Source organism: Apteryx mantelli, chromosome 15, assembly GCF_036417845.1.
Source record: "Apteryx mantelli isolate bAptMan1 chromosome 15, bAptMan1.hap1, whole genome shotgun sequence".
NCBI lineage: Eukaryota > Metazoa > Chordata > Aves > Apterygiformes > Apterygidae > Apteryx > Apteryx mantelli.
The window spans coordinates 12,596,497-12,612,104 of record NC_089992.1 but is presented as its reverse complement, the minus strand read 5'-3'; the positions used below and the strand labels follow the sequence as shown (position 1 = coordinate 12,612,104).

Here is a 15,608-nt window from a genome sequence, read left to right as displayed (position 1 = left end):
CCATGCAGCCCATTGCTGTTCATGCCAGAGCTACTGGTTTGTCATAAGGAGGCAGATAAGGTGCAGGTACACAGCATTTCACTGCATGGCACAGAACCTTCACTCACACCAGCTAACCTCTCTGTGCTTCACTTTGTACTCCATATACAAAATACGAATAATACATACATATATTTAAATTTTCTTTTAAATGTTAAGAGTAAATATGCTATACAAATGAGGAACTTTTTCACTAGTGATATAGATGCCAAGACACAGTGACACACAGCTGTTATACACATGTACAAATTGCAAAATGTTCATACGTAAGTAATTGAAAACCTGATTAAAAGAATGGAAGTTTTCTACTACCTGCAAAAATAACCATCCCAAAACACCAGTCTGTTTCTCAACTCACAACCTCAAAGTAGCATATTTTTATTATTCAGAGAGTACTTATCTTCTCCAAAAAAACCTCCTATGAATTTATCTAACTTGACAAGAGTTTCACACACAACTTCCCCTGAAAATTTAAAAAGAAAGAGGGAGTGACAATTCATATAACTAACATCCAATACTGACTGGCTGTAGTAGTTTTTCTTATGCTGAGGATTAGACCCTGGGATAAAATTCCTTCCCCCTAATCAAAAGACCAGCAAACCTTTTCACATCCTAAGAAGCAGGCTAGACTAAAACCTAGGAAGAAGTGGCACTCTATGGATACATATATAATTTTTATTAATGTTATTATTTTCATAGTGGCAGTGCTGACAGCCTTAACTGAGATCAGAGCCACAGTGTGCCAGGCATTTTACAAAGATAAGAAAATTTAGTAACCCAAATATACAAAAAAGAGCAAGATAAAAAGCAGGTAAACAAGGGGAAAGGTAAAAGAATTTGCTGGATATCACACACAGATTCTGCCAAGATGAACCATATCAAAGTTTTATATCGCCTGTCATGAATGAAGGCAACAATATTGACATTAATCTCATAATATGAGGTAGTTATCTTACTGTCCTTTAACAGCTACTAGTCATCAGATTTCAGCTGCTGGGGGCTCTTGCAGATTGTATACTAAACACATGATAAACTGGGTCTCTGTGCACAAGAGGAGAGAAAAGGGAATATTCGTAACAAGTTTAGACACCTGAATTTAATAGCCATGTTCTCCAAGCTCCCTTTATAGTCATTAGAGAGAAGCAAGCAGACAAGTTAGACTTCTGAGGCACTTGCTAGAGGTGCTTACCATTTATCTCCACTGACTTCAGGGGAAACTAAGGAGACCATCTAGCTTAGTTTTGGCTCATTATGTTAGGTGCCAAACTTGACTCATGTGAATACCTCTCCAGAGCTCCTTGCATTGGCTCAATGTAGTAAGAGAGCTTTCTGCATTCTATTAATACACTGATTAAATACACTGATAGTAAAACCAGACTAAGAAACAGAAAACTGACCAATAAAATCCATATATTTGGTTCTAAATGAAGATTACACACCACAAAGAGCATGCTTCAGTGCTCTTTAGCACTAAGGTTCTAGATTCACCTGAAACAAATTTCCTTCCCCCTACAGAGGGACACTAAGATTAAGTTACCACAATAAATAAATAAACAAACAAGCAAACAACCCTAAACCTGCTCTTCAGCATCAAATATACAGCATTAGTTAAAGTGATGCTACCTGTCCTTTAAAACATCCATCTATCAAGTATTCCCTTAAAACCTTTTCACAGTGAAATATTCCAATTTTCAAAAATATAGGAGGGGAGGAGAGAAAAATGCACGTTTCCAATCTTCTGCTTATGTTGGAGCTCCTAATCCTCTGCTGTGGTGTCAGCCAGGCTGCATTTTCAGTGGCATTATGATAGAACACACTTTATATTTCTCTTAATGTTTTGTCAAAAATAGAAATGATCCTCTGGCTAAATGCTGTATACCACAGACAGAAAACTGAGGCTCAAGACAAGTACAGTGCACGTTTAACCGTGGAACACAGTCCATGTTTATTTAAAGAGTATACCGGAATGCCAGTGATTCTTTTCAGCTGTCCCACTGCTTTTTTCCTCCCTTAACTTTTGTTTAATTTGTTCCATGATCCTAATTAGGCAATGCTCAAATTTGGAAAAACCAGCAAACATACAGAACTGTGTGGCAGATGGTGAGATATCCTAAAAAGATTCCATTAACAGCATCTTGAACATCCTATGATGTAAGGCTTTTGTCTTACAAGCACTTGTAGCAGCCAACTGGAATCATTTCTTCTACAGTGACAACAGAAATGGCAAACTACAGCTTGCAGGAACAGAATGCCGAGAATGAAATCAGGGGCCACCCACATATAGAGGTGACATAAATCGAGTGCCCTGAGCTTGGTCGCTGGTTCCAAATTAACAAAGCATCTGTCCTTAATTTACATACCCTGGAGGTTAAGAGTGAAGTGCAATATAAAATGTCAAAACTGAACTGCCCTGGTTAACGTAAGATTGCTAAATTCTGTGTAGCTTAACACAATATGCAATAACTGCCTATTATGCAATCTAAAGCACATTTGGTTTCACACAAAAAGTATGTATCTAGTTTCACTAGAAAGAAAATGCTCTTTCATATTAAAATTGTTATTAGATGTCCCCTATGTTATAAGATCACCCAGACTGTAATATACCACACAAACATCTCTTTTCCTGGCAGCTTTGTTTTCACTTGGAAAAAATTCCTCTAGCATGAGCTTTATGTTTTGTGTTATATGTATGCCACTGGTTACTTACTTTATTACTATTTCCAAGGTTTTAAAGCTGATCATAAAATTTTCCTCTAGGCTGACAGTTAGAATAATGTATGCATAGCTCACATGAAATAACTGTTCAAAATCTAATAAGTAAATATCTTGGGGGAAAAAAGCGAGTGTGAGTAAGAACTTCTAGAAGGATGATCTAATTTACCTTTTGGAACAAAAGCATCAAAGCTCACATTTCTCTAATTCTTCTTCCTGCATTATTAAATCCAAAATCGAATGGTATTTTATTTTCTCCACAACTTCAGGTGGCTTGTCAAATAGAAATGCCAAAATAAAAGAACAGGGGTTTCTTTGTTTGTTTTTTTACTGCCATAACAAAACCATCAGTTACTAAAAATATTGCTACAAACTGTTTTTACAAGGTTTTCAATACAACATTGTTGTGAATCTGTCTCTTATTCGTGTGCTTCAAAGACAAATGAATGCTAGTCTTAACGAATATTGATTTTTTAGTTTAATTCATTATTTAGTCTATGTGATTGATATAGTCTACATTCCCCATGCTCAGCACAGTCAAATCTGAATATAAAGGAAATTTTTTTAGAGCTTATAGTTTTAGGCTTTATGTCACACTATGCAAACATCTACATTGGCTGGCTAAATTAGACAGGTCATCTCCCTATCTTCATAATCTCTATGTCTTCATGATCAACAGAAAGATTGCTCTGGAGAAGTGTTCAGAGAAGGTAACTAATCTGTGTGCACTGAATAGCCCTTTGAAAGAATCTCTTTTGTTGTTTGACTGTAAAAGTAATCCATGGAAGCAAACTGAGTTGAATAAAATGAACACTCCACTTGGATCTACTTGCTTTGCCTACCATTTGCCTATTTGCTTATGTTAATCTATCTATTAACATATCACTGTATCTCCCTAGCATATTATAATTTATACTGGTTTATTACAGTACAAATAAAATTAATTTTAAAAGATCTTTAAAATTTCATGGAGATGCTGTTGGGAAGGACTGGGCAATTTGCTTGCCAGTGACACTGATTTTGCTAGTCTATTTTATTACAGAAAAAGAGGATCTTAAGAGTAAGTAACTGCCATTTGGTATATGGAAATAAGTCTCCATTATTGAGTGGTTCTTTTTAACACCAGCCTTCTGTGAAAACAATTATTTTAAAATCCTCAACACTTGAAGATTCTATAGCATAAGAGAGTAAATGTAAGGGAATCTGTTCATCAGCTACATCAGTCTGACTGCAAGCTAGAATTCCTGGATTTCATCTCCTTTCCTCTTATCGATGTGTTATATGACCAACTTAAATCTGGTACTCCAGATTACTCATTTGTCAAATGACTTTATTGATATATAGCCCAAAAGATGTTGCATGTGGGAAGCAAAATATTTTGCTATAGAAAAGCAAAGCATTAGAAATGAACTTGCTTAAAGGTTAGGGGATGTAATGTCAAAATGAAGTAGGAGTTTTTCCTGTCTCGCCCATGTCACTTAAAAGAGGACAAACACCACAGAGAGTGATGATGTTAGGGCAGGGATGGTAGAGTAGCTGGATTTATGACTAGCTCCCTGCTAAATCCATACTTGAATTTGGCTACTCTTCAGTTTGTTTTAAAAGTAAAAATTTATGCCTGAAGTCTTTGATTTCAGATTTTTGTTTTGTGAACTCTTAAATTAAAATCAATATAAATATGCTTCCAATCATTTACATTATCAAGAGATTTGAATATTAAAATCTGGATAGATATTTTGCTAAATATAGATGGTTTATTTTTCTCCCTTCCTATTTCATGATATGCTGTCACAATGACCACATGGTACTGGGTGTTTCCTTGTAAAGGACTCCTAAACCTTTCACTAGCATAGAATTTAGTATTAACAGTCATGAAAAATATGTAAACTTGCCATAAGTTACATAAAACAGATCACAACAACAGTCAAAAAATCAAACTGTTAGGCAAGACAATTAAATGCAAAATGGCATATAGTGTACTTTCATCCAGAAATAAGACTGAAGAATGTGCAGCTTACGATATTTTTAGATTCCTTCCTTGGAAGAAATTATAATGCCTATAAAATTCTTATAAGAAGCTGAAGAAATGAATGCTGGTTCAGTAACAATATTTGTTCCAGCATTACAACTATTTGCATTAGTTTACAAATTGTATAAATTATGTAGGCAAAAATACCCTTTTTATTGACTCAGTAGACCAAAGAATGAGATTTATTCAAAATATCAAACTCCGATTTTCACTGTTATCAAAAACTTGTAAATACACCGTTACAAAAGAGCCTTTCTACTGTCCAGCATAGCCTCTGTGCTTAGTAAATCCTAAACAAAGTCTAGTACAGTTTGGGGACTAACAGAGATAATTTGTTTCCCATGAAACTTTTGTTTGTGAAATCATGTATGAGGTTAGAAATAAAAGCCAAGTAATGTCTAAAGAAAGTCTTAAGAAATCCTTTTTCATATACCAAGAAAGGACATAATGTTTTCCTGAAACTCATCCCAGATAACATCAAACAACTTTGACTAAAACACAACATGACAAATAACAATGTTTCATTCAAGCTGCAAGTGTCCTAAACACACTAATATAAAAGCAGTTATAAAATCTGTATTTGCTACCATACATTCATGGTAGTGTAAAAGAGTAAATAAGTGGGTTTTTTTAAACTCAACCTATAGATGAGTCAAATCAGGCTGTTACAATAAGCATAACAGCACAAATACATGTAATAAATTGCCATAATTTTTCAAATGAAGTTTAAAAATCTCACCTGTACCATTTTACTCTGCTGCTACATCTTTGGTTAATAACTGTAATAATCTGCCTCTGTTCATCAACATAAACAAGTGAATGAAAATAAACACAGATTAAATGGCTTGCCACAATTTCAGTAATTTAAATGCATCTAACTTCTAACACATATGCCGCAACTCCAAATAGACAGTTTTCAGCCTAGACACAGGATTCAGTTCATTCGTTTGAACAGATAGAAACAAACGGAAATCCTCCTTCCCTTCAGGAGAAACAAGGGTGCCAGACTTCTTTGGAGGAGGTTTTCCTGGCCCTCCCCTCCCACAATGAGTGGCTTAGTGTCTTAAAAATATAATCAATAGCCTATCAGCAACAGGGAAGTGAGACAAGGCTCTAAAAAGGAATATAAGACTCCTAAAGATACAGGCAGAACTTTACAACAAGGAAAAGTAACAAGATGTTAACAAATTCGTATTTCTAGTCACGCAGTAAAAACCTCCTACAAGAAAATGGACCCTCTCTTGTATTCTCGAACAGGTATCTTGACTTTCCCCAACTCCTTCTGGGCTACAACTTCTGTAGCCTAGCCAGGACATTCATATCATGAGATGTTTCTGATACTCTAGACCTCTACATATCAGTTCTCTCATTCTGTCCAACCAGAACACATGTGCAAAATGATCTTCCTACCACACATGGGCCCAACTGAGAGTGAACCCAAAGGTCATAAATTGTAAGAGATTCCACTGGCATCCATATCTACCCAACTAAATCCAACACTTGCAACTTCCTGTCCACTTTCTTGGCAGCTTCCAGAACACTCTTCATTTGCCAGCAACTAATAAGAAGCAGTAATTAAAAAGGCATCAAACCTTAAAAAAGAGGCTTACAAGTGGATCTTGACAGAATCACTCAAAATTAATTTAGAAATTTGATAGAACTATTTTTATTTTAATAAGTTATGTTTATGCTATTCAAGAAATAACCAGTTTTTTAGTTATCCTGAATCAGTTGCTCTTTCATTATTTGTATCTTTGTCTGTTTAAAGTGCATATCATGTAAGTTAAAGTAAAGGAATTTTCAGTATTGCATGATTACAAACTAACAGGAAACCTAACAAGAAAACTAGAAAGGGACTCAGAGGAAACTACTAGCCAATAAAAAACACCATTTAAGTCTAGCTTTTGTATTTCCCACCTAAAAGCTGACATGTTTTGGGGAAAAATGAGAAGGGCCTAGAAAATACTCTTCAGCGTCAGAGAACTGGTGCAAGAGCTATAAATAGAATCATGAACACTTTAAAGTTGGAATTGAACAATTGGAGCTATAACATGTCCTTTAGCTTCAGAGGATGAAAAACCAAGATAGTCTTAAAAGCTAGAAAATATCAGCATCCCACACAAAAAAATGCATCACAGAACTTTATAAAAGACAATCTGATTCAATATTGTGTGGTTTGGGCAAAACTGATGATTAATACATATACATAATAATCATAAATTTTATATAATGAATGACGATACATATATAATGACTGATATGTAAAAATATATATGAAAATACATATTAGAAAAATATTATCTATATAGCTATCTATAGGGCCATAATATGACTATATATGTGTGTAACTTCATATAAAATTGTAACTTATAGACTTCTTTAAAAATGCACTGTGTGGAATAATGTCACATGCTTTGGTGAATCCAAAATATCGTTTGGCTCAGTCATAATCTGATGGCTACTCCTCTGGCCTAAACCATTGTTTCTCTTTAGATTTAGAAAAATTCAAGTTTGAGTAACAAATATTACTTGTATTTAATATTCACATAGTAAAAGTCACCAAACATTCCAGAAAGCAGTTTCAATAAGACAGAAAATGTATAACAAATAAAAGACTATAATCTGGACTTTTGAGACTTTCAAAAGATTAAGACTAAACTTAACTGGAGATAAAAGATTTCTTGTTTGTACTGTTACTCTACAAAATATTAGGAGAGAATATAGATGAGGGAATGTGATAAAGGAATAACAAAAACAGTGCTTAAATATTTGAAATTAAAGAAAAACAATCATGTGTGTCAGCAATTAAGAGGTCGTATTTCAAAATGCACTTGTAATGCTGGGGGTTCTTCAGAACAGTAAAAGCTGAAGGGTTTGTTTCCATTTCTTCTCAGGTCCACATGGCTACAGCACATCAAAGTGTTATAAGGAGCTGCACTTAAGTAAAGGGTAGGTTGCTCCAGATAATTAATGGAAGAGGCAAACAGTGGGATTAAGGCTGAAAGGAAGGGAATGTGTGGGAATTTCTCAATTTTATTATCCTCCAGTGCCAATGAGAAAAAAAGGCTTCTTTTTCCTTTGTTGTGTTAGCCTAATGGACTTAACTGGCCTCTAGACTACATTACTGTCATTTACAAAAGCTTACTAGCATTTTAAAGTGTAGAACTTGGTAGTTTAAATAACATAATATGAGACTATTATAAAATGTTAAAATCAAATATGATGATAACCTAGGATGTAAGAATATGAGTTCTTAAGCAACCTTCTCAAGCAATAATTCTTAAGCAATATCATTAAGCTTGACAATACAAAAAAAAAAATTTAGCTTTTAGTATTTAGAATCATTCATTCCTTCACTCCAAGCTAAAAAACAAAAGGATAAGAAGGAAAAACAACATCTGAAAATAGTTTTACAGAATTAATTTTATCACTACTTACCATCAAATTCTGCAAGCCTGCTAATAATGGCTCCAAGTTCAGAAGTAATGGATAAAGTCTGACGTACTTTTAAGTTATTCTCACTGCAAATTAGTGACATGACCTTTATGAAAAGATTTACTTTAATCCACTCTAATTTTACCTTGCTAAATATGGCATGTCAGGTACGAGGATACCAGAACAGCTGGATTTATTAGTGGGGTACCACACTGATATTAAAAAATAAAAATAAAAAAGAACACTTAGAAAAACATTGACAGTTCCATTATTATTCTGGGAGAACACATTCACAATTGATTCTGGCTTGTGGGAAGGAGCTATCATTTTTAAACAAACTGCCACCAGAATGATTGTACATCTGCATAACTTATTGCTTCGAACAGGGCATTTAATACAATTTAGTCACAGCCCATCCAATTCAGAAACAATCTACCAAGCGCAAAGGGAAGGACAGAGTCCTTGCCAACTGAACATTATACCACAGTAAAAACTGCTTTCAAACAACGCAAATCTTTTTTTTTTTTAACCTGAAAATATAACTAAACTTCATAATACCTGAAAATCGGGAGGAAAAAGAATTAAAATCATCCCTTTGAAAATCATCTCTTTTAATTAAATATGAATTTGTCTATTGGAGACAATATTTTCCAAATTTAAATGCAGACACCTGAGAAGTGGCTTTATTGACAGCATTTCTGGGCATTTACATCTGCCACTGCTCCTACACTGAAAGAGCCTCCTGTAGAAAATCAGAAAGTGAAACACTCTGGAAAGAGTCAACTAAAGACAACTAGAGCCAACTAAAAACATCTAAAACTTGGGATATGTCCTCAACAACTGTCTTTTAAGAAAAATAACCTAGTTTAAGGATTCATTACTGAACTGGAATGATGCATCTCCAAGTACATGCACACAGCTGCTAGCACAAATATTGATAAAAATATTTTGTAAAAAAAGTAAAATAATGATTCTGGTTTTATGTTAAGTTAATGCCAAACAAATTCCTGTACATCTTCTTTTCCCTATGGCAATATTGGTCTTGTCTGTTCAAAATGGCAAGATTCTTTAATAGCATTATTCTTCTAAAAATGAAATTCTGATTTAGATGCACATATGGTTAAAGATACTATTCCTAGCAAAATATTGTGCAAATGTATTTGGAAAAAAGATATGAAAGATTAATACAGCTAGATGTACCACAAATGGGAGGGCAGACTTGTAAAGTTTTTCATATTTCAAAGGGAGGAATTGGTTTTCATTAAGCAGTTTATTTCAGTCATGGTTCACATCAGTCACTCTGGGCTCCTGTACCACAATTTGTCATCACATATCTGAGCACGCACACAAAAATGTGACTTGTTCCAGAACTATACTACATTATAGTAACAGCATCAGCCTTGTCTACTGGCATAATAAGCACTTAAAACTGCAATTGCATTTGACAGATATATCTTTCACAAACAGGTTAATAAATAATTTAGGAAAGACCACAAACTGTGTATTATAAATAGAGTTTGGTTGCAGGAAGTCAGAGTTCAAGATAAGATCTGTACATTCCTACTCTTTGCATGCTGCTCATACATTGTAACACTTCATCCAAGCCCTCTGCGGGGCTCTCACGCTGCTTTGTTTTCCCTTCCTGTGCCCGAGTATTTTGAGGAATAGTCTCTAAAAAGACTTGTGGTCGTCTCAAATTTCAGTCCTCCTCTTCACCTCCTCACGTCTATGACTGTAGCAGCTCTGCATACCTCAGTAGACAGGCTGAAGCAGCACAGGTTTTATTTTGCTTGTAAATATAGTTGCAAAGAACCAAATAACTGAAACTCCAGATGGTATTTTCTAATTTCCGTCTCAGAGTATCTGTGAATGAACTCCCATGTATCTCCAAATTCTACAAACCACCAGCTCTTTGAAGCATACCTAATTTTTAACTTTTCATTTTTATTTTATTAATATCCCTGAAATAAAGGAATAGAGAGAAGAGGTACACTCCAGTGATTCTGTTGTGAATCATTCTCTCAGCTTAAGTCATCTGGATTATTATTATTATTATTTTATAATGGTGAGAAAGGAGCATTCTTATGAAGGTAACTAAATGCTATTTGGTAAAACTAATTTAGTATTACAGTTACTAGTGAGTAATCCTTTTTAATATCAGCTTTAAGCAAAAAAATAAATTAACTGCTTACTTTAAAACATCAACACTTTTTTTGTATTAATGTAGTGCAGAGTATTTAAGATGAGGGTGTCTTTTAGCAGTTAAAGAGGACTGTAAGATCAGATTCCTGAATTATATTCTCTTTCACATCCTATTTATTTTTTGTACAACCTCACCTGAAAAAGTGGCAATACACAAGGGTCACTCGAAGGATAGTATAAATATGTTTTGATCAATATAAATGCAATATGCACAAGCATACTACACTTTCAAATTTAATACCAAATTAAATCTTAATCATCAACTTCAACAGTTTCAATATAACAAAAACCACATGGTTCACTATGAGATAAAAGTAACAGATCAGCCTGTAAAAAGAGTTGGTCATATCTGTCGAGCTCTGACAAACCGAAGAAAAAAGCCATAAAACAATCAGATAGTAGAAAATTTATCTGTATATACTTTTTATTTTATGGAATCATAGAAAAATTCAGGTTGCAAGAGACCCTCTGGAGGGTCCAACCACCTGCTCAAAGCAGGATCAGCTGTAAGATCAGACCAGGTTGTTCAGGGCTTTATCCAATCAGTTCTTAAAACCATCCAGCCTCTTTGGGCAGGTTGCTCCAATGCTTGACTGTACTTATGCCTTGAAATATAATAGAAAACTCCATGAAGTCCTAAACTTCTAAATGAAGTTTACACTGCTTTCAATTAAATTCTAAATTACCATGTGACAATAAATGAACACCTGTCTAGTCTAAAGATGCAGCCAAAAAAAAATTGGCAACAGTGATACCAGTTCACTAAACCAGTGACTCTGATTTTGTGATATGTATAATGGAAATACGTATGCCTTTGAACATAAACATTAGATATAACAGTATATTAATAAGTAAAAGTGCTTTAATATAGACCTATGTTTGTGAGCATATCTGAAGTCTCAATTTTACTTTTAGCATTTTGTTACTTCTTTAAGAACCTGCCATACAAATTAGCAAGTCTTCTGTACAACTGTATAAGACCTTAAACTGTAGGACCTTAAATTTTATTCAGATCATATTTGTATTTTATCACAATATCATTATTTTGCAAAAAGCACTAAAAAATTATACACACACAGAAGAACCACAAGGTTTTGGGGCAAGAAACAGAATACAGTGCTCAGAAATATAATATACAGAAATTAAAAACAGAAGCTATTCCTTTTTTATTTTGAATATGTATTTCACAGAAAAATATTCAAATCACTTACAGCCACAAACTGATTTTCCAAGTTTAATGATGCCACCAACTCTTACATTCATCTATTTTTCATCCTGGAATCTATGAAAGAGATGACATACACAAATAGCATTTCTAGTTACAGATAATTATGTAAGCTTACAGTGCTATAAAAACTGTAGCGTTAAAATATGAAATGAATGCTTAAGATAGTCTACTGAAATTGACACTGTCCATTTATTAACAAACCTCCTTTATAAAAAAAGACTGAAATTTCAATTTTTTGTTTTATTAGTGACAAAAGTACTTAACTTTTACCGCAAGAGTCTTAACAGATTCATACAGACTAAAACAGTCTTTACTAAACTGCTGTATGCATCATTACAGAGCAAAAATAGTGGTTGAGAGAAAGAAAATGAAAACAAGCAAAGCAGTATGGAAGATGTAGATAATGAAAGCAGAAATGAAACAATAGGCTCTTTTTCACATCTGAAAAATACTTCACTGTTGCCAGCATTCGCATTGCTCTTCTATATCTGCATTCATTATAACGCAGTGGGTGGGAGTGGGGGAAACATTTATTGATAAATATTACTTTAACTTGAAGGACTGAAATGAAGTGGGAGCTCACTGACATTTTTACCTAAAGGTACACTGAGTAACAACACAGCTTTCAGAGGTTCTTTAATGCAGAATAGAATACCATTTCACATATCTTGTTTCCTAGAGTCCTAAAGAATTAGTGCTTCTCTGCAACAGTAATATAACAATACTGAGCTACTGGAGTCAGTTCCAGAAAATAAAACAAAAAACTAAAGCCAGGTTTCCTTTGTTTTTAGCTTAAATTCTAATTTACTTGTTTTATGGACTGAAAAACAGTTTAGAAATTTATATAACTGTGAAATATGCTCTGCAGTATCAACGTGCTAGGTCATTTGGCTTAGACATTCACAATACTTCTCTTTAATACTGATCCAAGTACATGTTGTTCTGGAAAACGTTCAAAAGAGCATTTTCATCTAGAGCCAGAATGCACTAGTTTTCCATTTCTATTGTCTTCTGTACTTTATCTCATTAAGTAGGGAAATGTACATTAGTTGCAGCATATTTAACTTAATTTTATTTAGTTTTACAGGTGCGCTAATGCATTTGGATAATCTTTAAAGAAAATAGTTGTAGGAAATGTAATTATCTGCAGTATTATTTCTCAAGATAATTTGTAGAACAAAGCTTAGGTCAAGATAGAAGTTGATCAAGATGGAAGTTTCAATCTTTACTAGCAATCTAAATGGAATCCTAGATCCACAGTTTTCAGAGTTTTATATCCCAAACTGATGCTGTATAGAGTACTAGTTCACACTCCTATCTAAGTGACATTACCTAGACAAATCTATTGTTCATCGGTTCAGTAGGAGATCAATGGTTAAAGAGCATTAATCCCAACAAGAGCTGAAATGGCTACCAAGTTGTCCTCAAAACAAAAATAAAGCACAATCCTGTTTCAATTAATGAGTATGAGCCTATACGGAATTGCAGACTGCCTTCTGCAGAAGGAATAAAAGCCACAATTATACCTGACAGACAACATTCAAAAGGGAACCCATAAGATCCATTGAAAATGTTGCTAGCCAGTAGCTGAGGTTTATCTATGACATCTTTTGAAACAAGTCCAGATAATTTGAAGTTGTGGTTCATATTTGGCACTGAAATGATTTTCTTATGCTTAAAAAGGAGCAACATCCCTTCATTATAAATTTTGGTTTTAACAGGGCAGCAACTGTTACATGAATATGATTTGTAAATAGTAATGTATCTCTGATGCATACAGCCTTGCTTTTGATTTCTAAAGAATTTATTTTGAGGAAGGTTTCCAAAAAAATTTTTTTTTTTTTTTTAAGGTACTGATTTTAGTAAACCAATCTGATCTTTCTCTAAATAAACACAATGCTAAAGCTTCTTTTACTGTGACTTCTCTTCTACGAAGAGTTTGCTTTTTCAGGGCTTTTTAAAAAAAACAAAAACAAACAGAAAACTCATAAAACCCTTTAGGCACCCAAGCTGATGATATGACTAAGAGGCAGATCTATGTCCAGATCATTCAGGACCTGTAAAATCCTCTCATGATGTGGAAATGATGCCCACTGAATCCACAAATGCTAAGTATTAAAACTCACTTCTTCCATAAAATGAATGGGATTTTGTGTGGCAATGCCACAAACCTTAAGTTCAATTAAAAAAACCCTGTGTGCTCATATAGATACATGTTTGGGTGCACATACTTGTATCTAACTCAAAAATTAAGAATCTTTAATTACTGTGGCTTTACACAGAAAATGTATTTAATTTGTGCAGCAATTTAAAAATTTATATATCAAAACATACCCAAAACCACCATTAAGTCACAACAGTATGCTGCTATACCGTATTCTAAATGTGCAGAGACTGAAGGCTATTAACTCCTAAAATCTGAACCTTTCTGAGATCAGATATGCATTATATACTCTGTGTGTAGAAAAACACTCCTTTGAGCAACAAGAAAATAAAGTATTAAATGGTAGCTATATTTTAATCCTGCATTAGACTTGTCCCAGTAACATTGATCAACTGGAGTACCTTGACGTGTTGTCAATTCGACACCTGATTCTAGGTAACTACACCTGCCTCAATGCAGTGCCACTTTCCATTTGAGTGCGCAGCTGTGGGGTAGAGACCAGGAATTGCTGTCTTACACACTTTGGATAGGAACTTCAAAATAATGAAATGAAGTTGGATGATCAGGTCCCACTGAATTTCAGCTGAGTCCAAATCTCACCAATCCTTAAGGAATCCCAGCCTAGAATCTATTCAAAGTGGTAAAGCTTATAAAATAAACATAAAAGAATAACACCAGTTCATCAGAACAGATTACTCTGGAACTCTTTTGTTCTGTAACTCTAATTTTTATTTTAAAACTTCCATGTAACATCTGCAGAGAGAACAGACATGTTTCTATCCATTAACATTAAATCAAGAAAGTGCAGAGAAACAGAATGTTCTCTATTCCATTGTTTCTACTTATTAAAAAAACACAAGTCTGCCTGGCTGTATAATACATAGGACTGCCCATATTAGTTGCAAATCCTGTATCTTATTAAGAACACAGAATATTATTTTTCACATATTTTCCAAAGCTAAATAAGAACGATAAAGTTTGGCAACTCTACTACCACCTGTCATCTCCTCTGTATGTAAGCATTCGGGAAAATCTGTGGTGCTCCTGCCACTTTGCTTCTACTGGTCATAGCGCAAGCAGCAGTGCAGTCATACACACAGATTCTAGGGGGCTTTTTTTTTTTTTTTTTGGATATGCACAGAAGTTTCAGAGTAGCTGTAGCTTGGACCCCTAATATGATGTGAATGGTTCTCCACCTATTTCCTGCTGCACTTTGAGTTTCTTTTGGCATCCTATTGCCTGTCTACATCACCTGAGGCAAGAGAAGCACAAGAATCTCAGGAGCATTCTAGATTGGCTGATCTGCCAAAAGTAGGACAATGTCACTGAGTGGAGATGTCAGAAAACAGATCAGGTTTGGTTTGGGCTAGGACTGAAAGCTATTAAAAACTCGGATGCAAGCGGCACCAGCTATTCCCAGCAAGCCCTAGGGAGCACAACTTCCTCCGTGAGCACAGGATGGTGTGTGTGCATGCATGTTTCAGTAAGTTATGTTACATACTTTTTTTTTTTTTTTTTTTTGAACTTAAAACCAAGCAACTTTATCTCTACCTCTCAGATCTTCCAGCAATAAATAGAATCTCATCCAGTTTCCACAGACACAGCTGAACCTCAGATAGTTCAATAAGCCATAAATATTCTTTTGGAAAGAAGCAAGTCTGGACTTCAGCACACTCACTACAAACAGCTGCCTAGACCACTATTTTTGTGCTCCTTCCCATCTACCCTAGCTTTTGTCAAAAGCCACCCAGTATTTTCACTATGTTTGGCAGGGGGTGGAGAGAAAACTGTGAGCTAGG

The 15,608-nt window shown here is 34.5% G+C and overlaps 1 protein-coding gene across 1 annotated transcript in view; it reads right to left on the bottom strand.

Annotated features, from left to right (window-relative positions):
* ATP8B4 (ATPase phospholipid transporting 8B4 (putative)) overlaps positions 1-15,608 on the bottom strand; it is a 71,359-nt gene that overhangs the window by 31,412 nt on the left and 24,339 nt on the right. Inside the window, 6 exon segments of the mRNA XM_067305793.1 lie at positions 343-383; positions 385-502; positions 8,219-8,302; positions 10,675-10,744; positions 11,629-11,647; positions 11,649-11,699. Of these exon segments, the coding sequence (XP_067161894.1) occupies positions 343-383; positions 385-502; positions 8,219-8,302; positions 10,675-10,744; positions 11,629-11,647; positions 11,649-11,699 (383 nt within the window).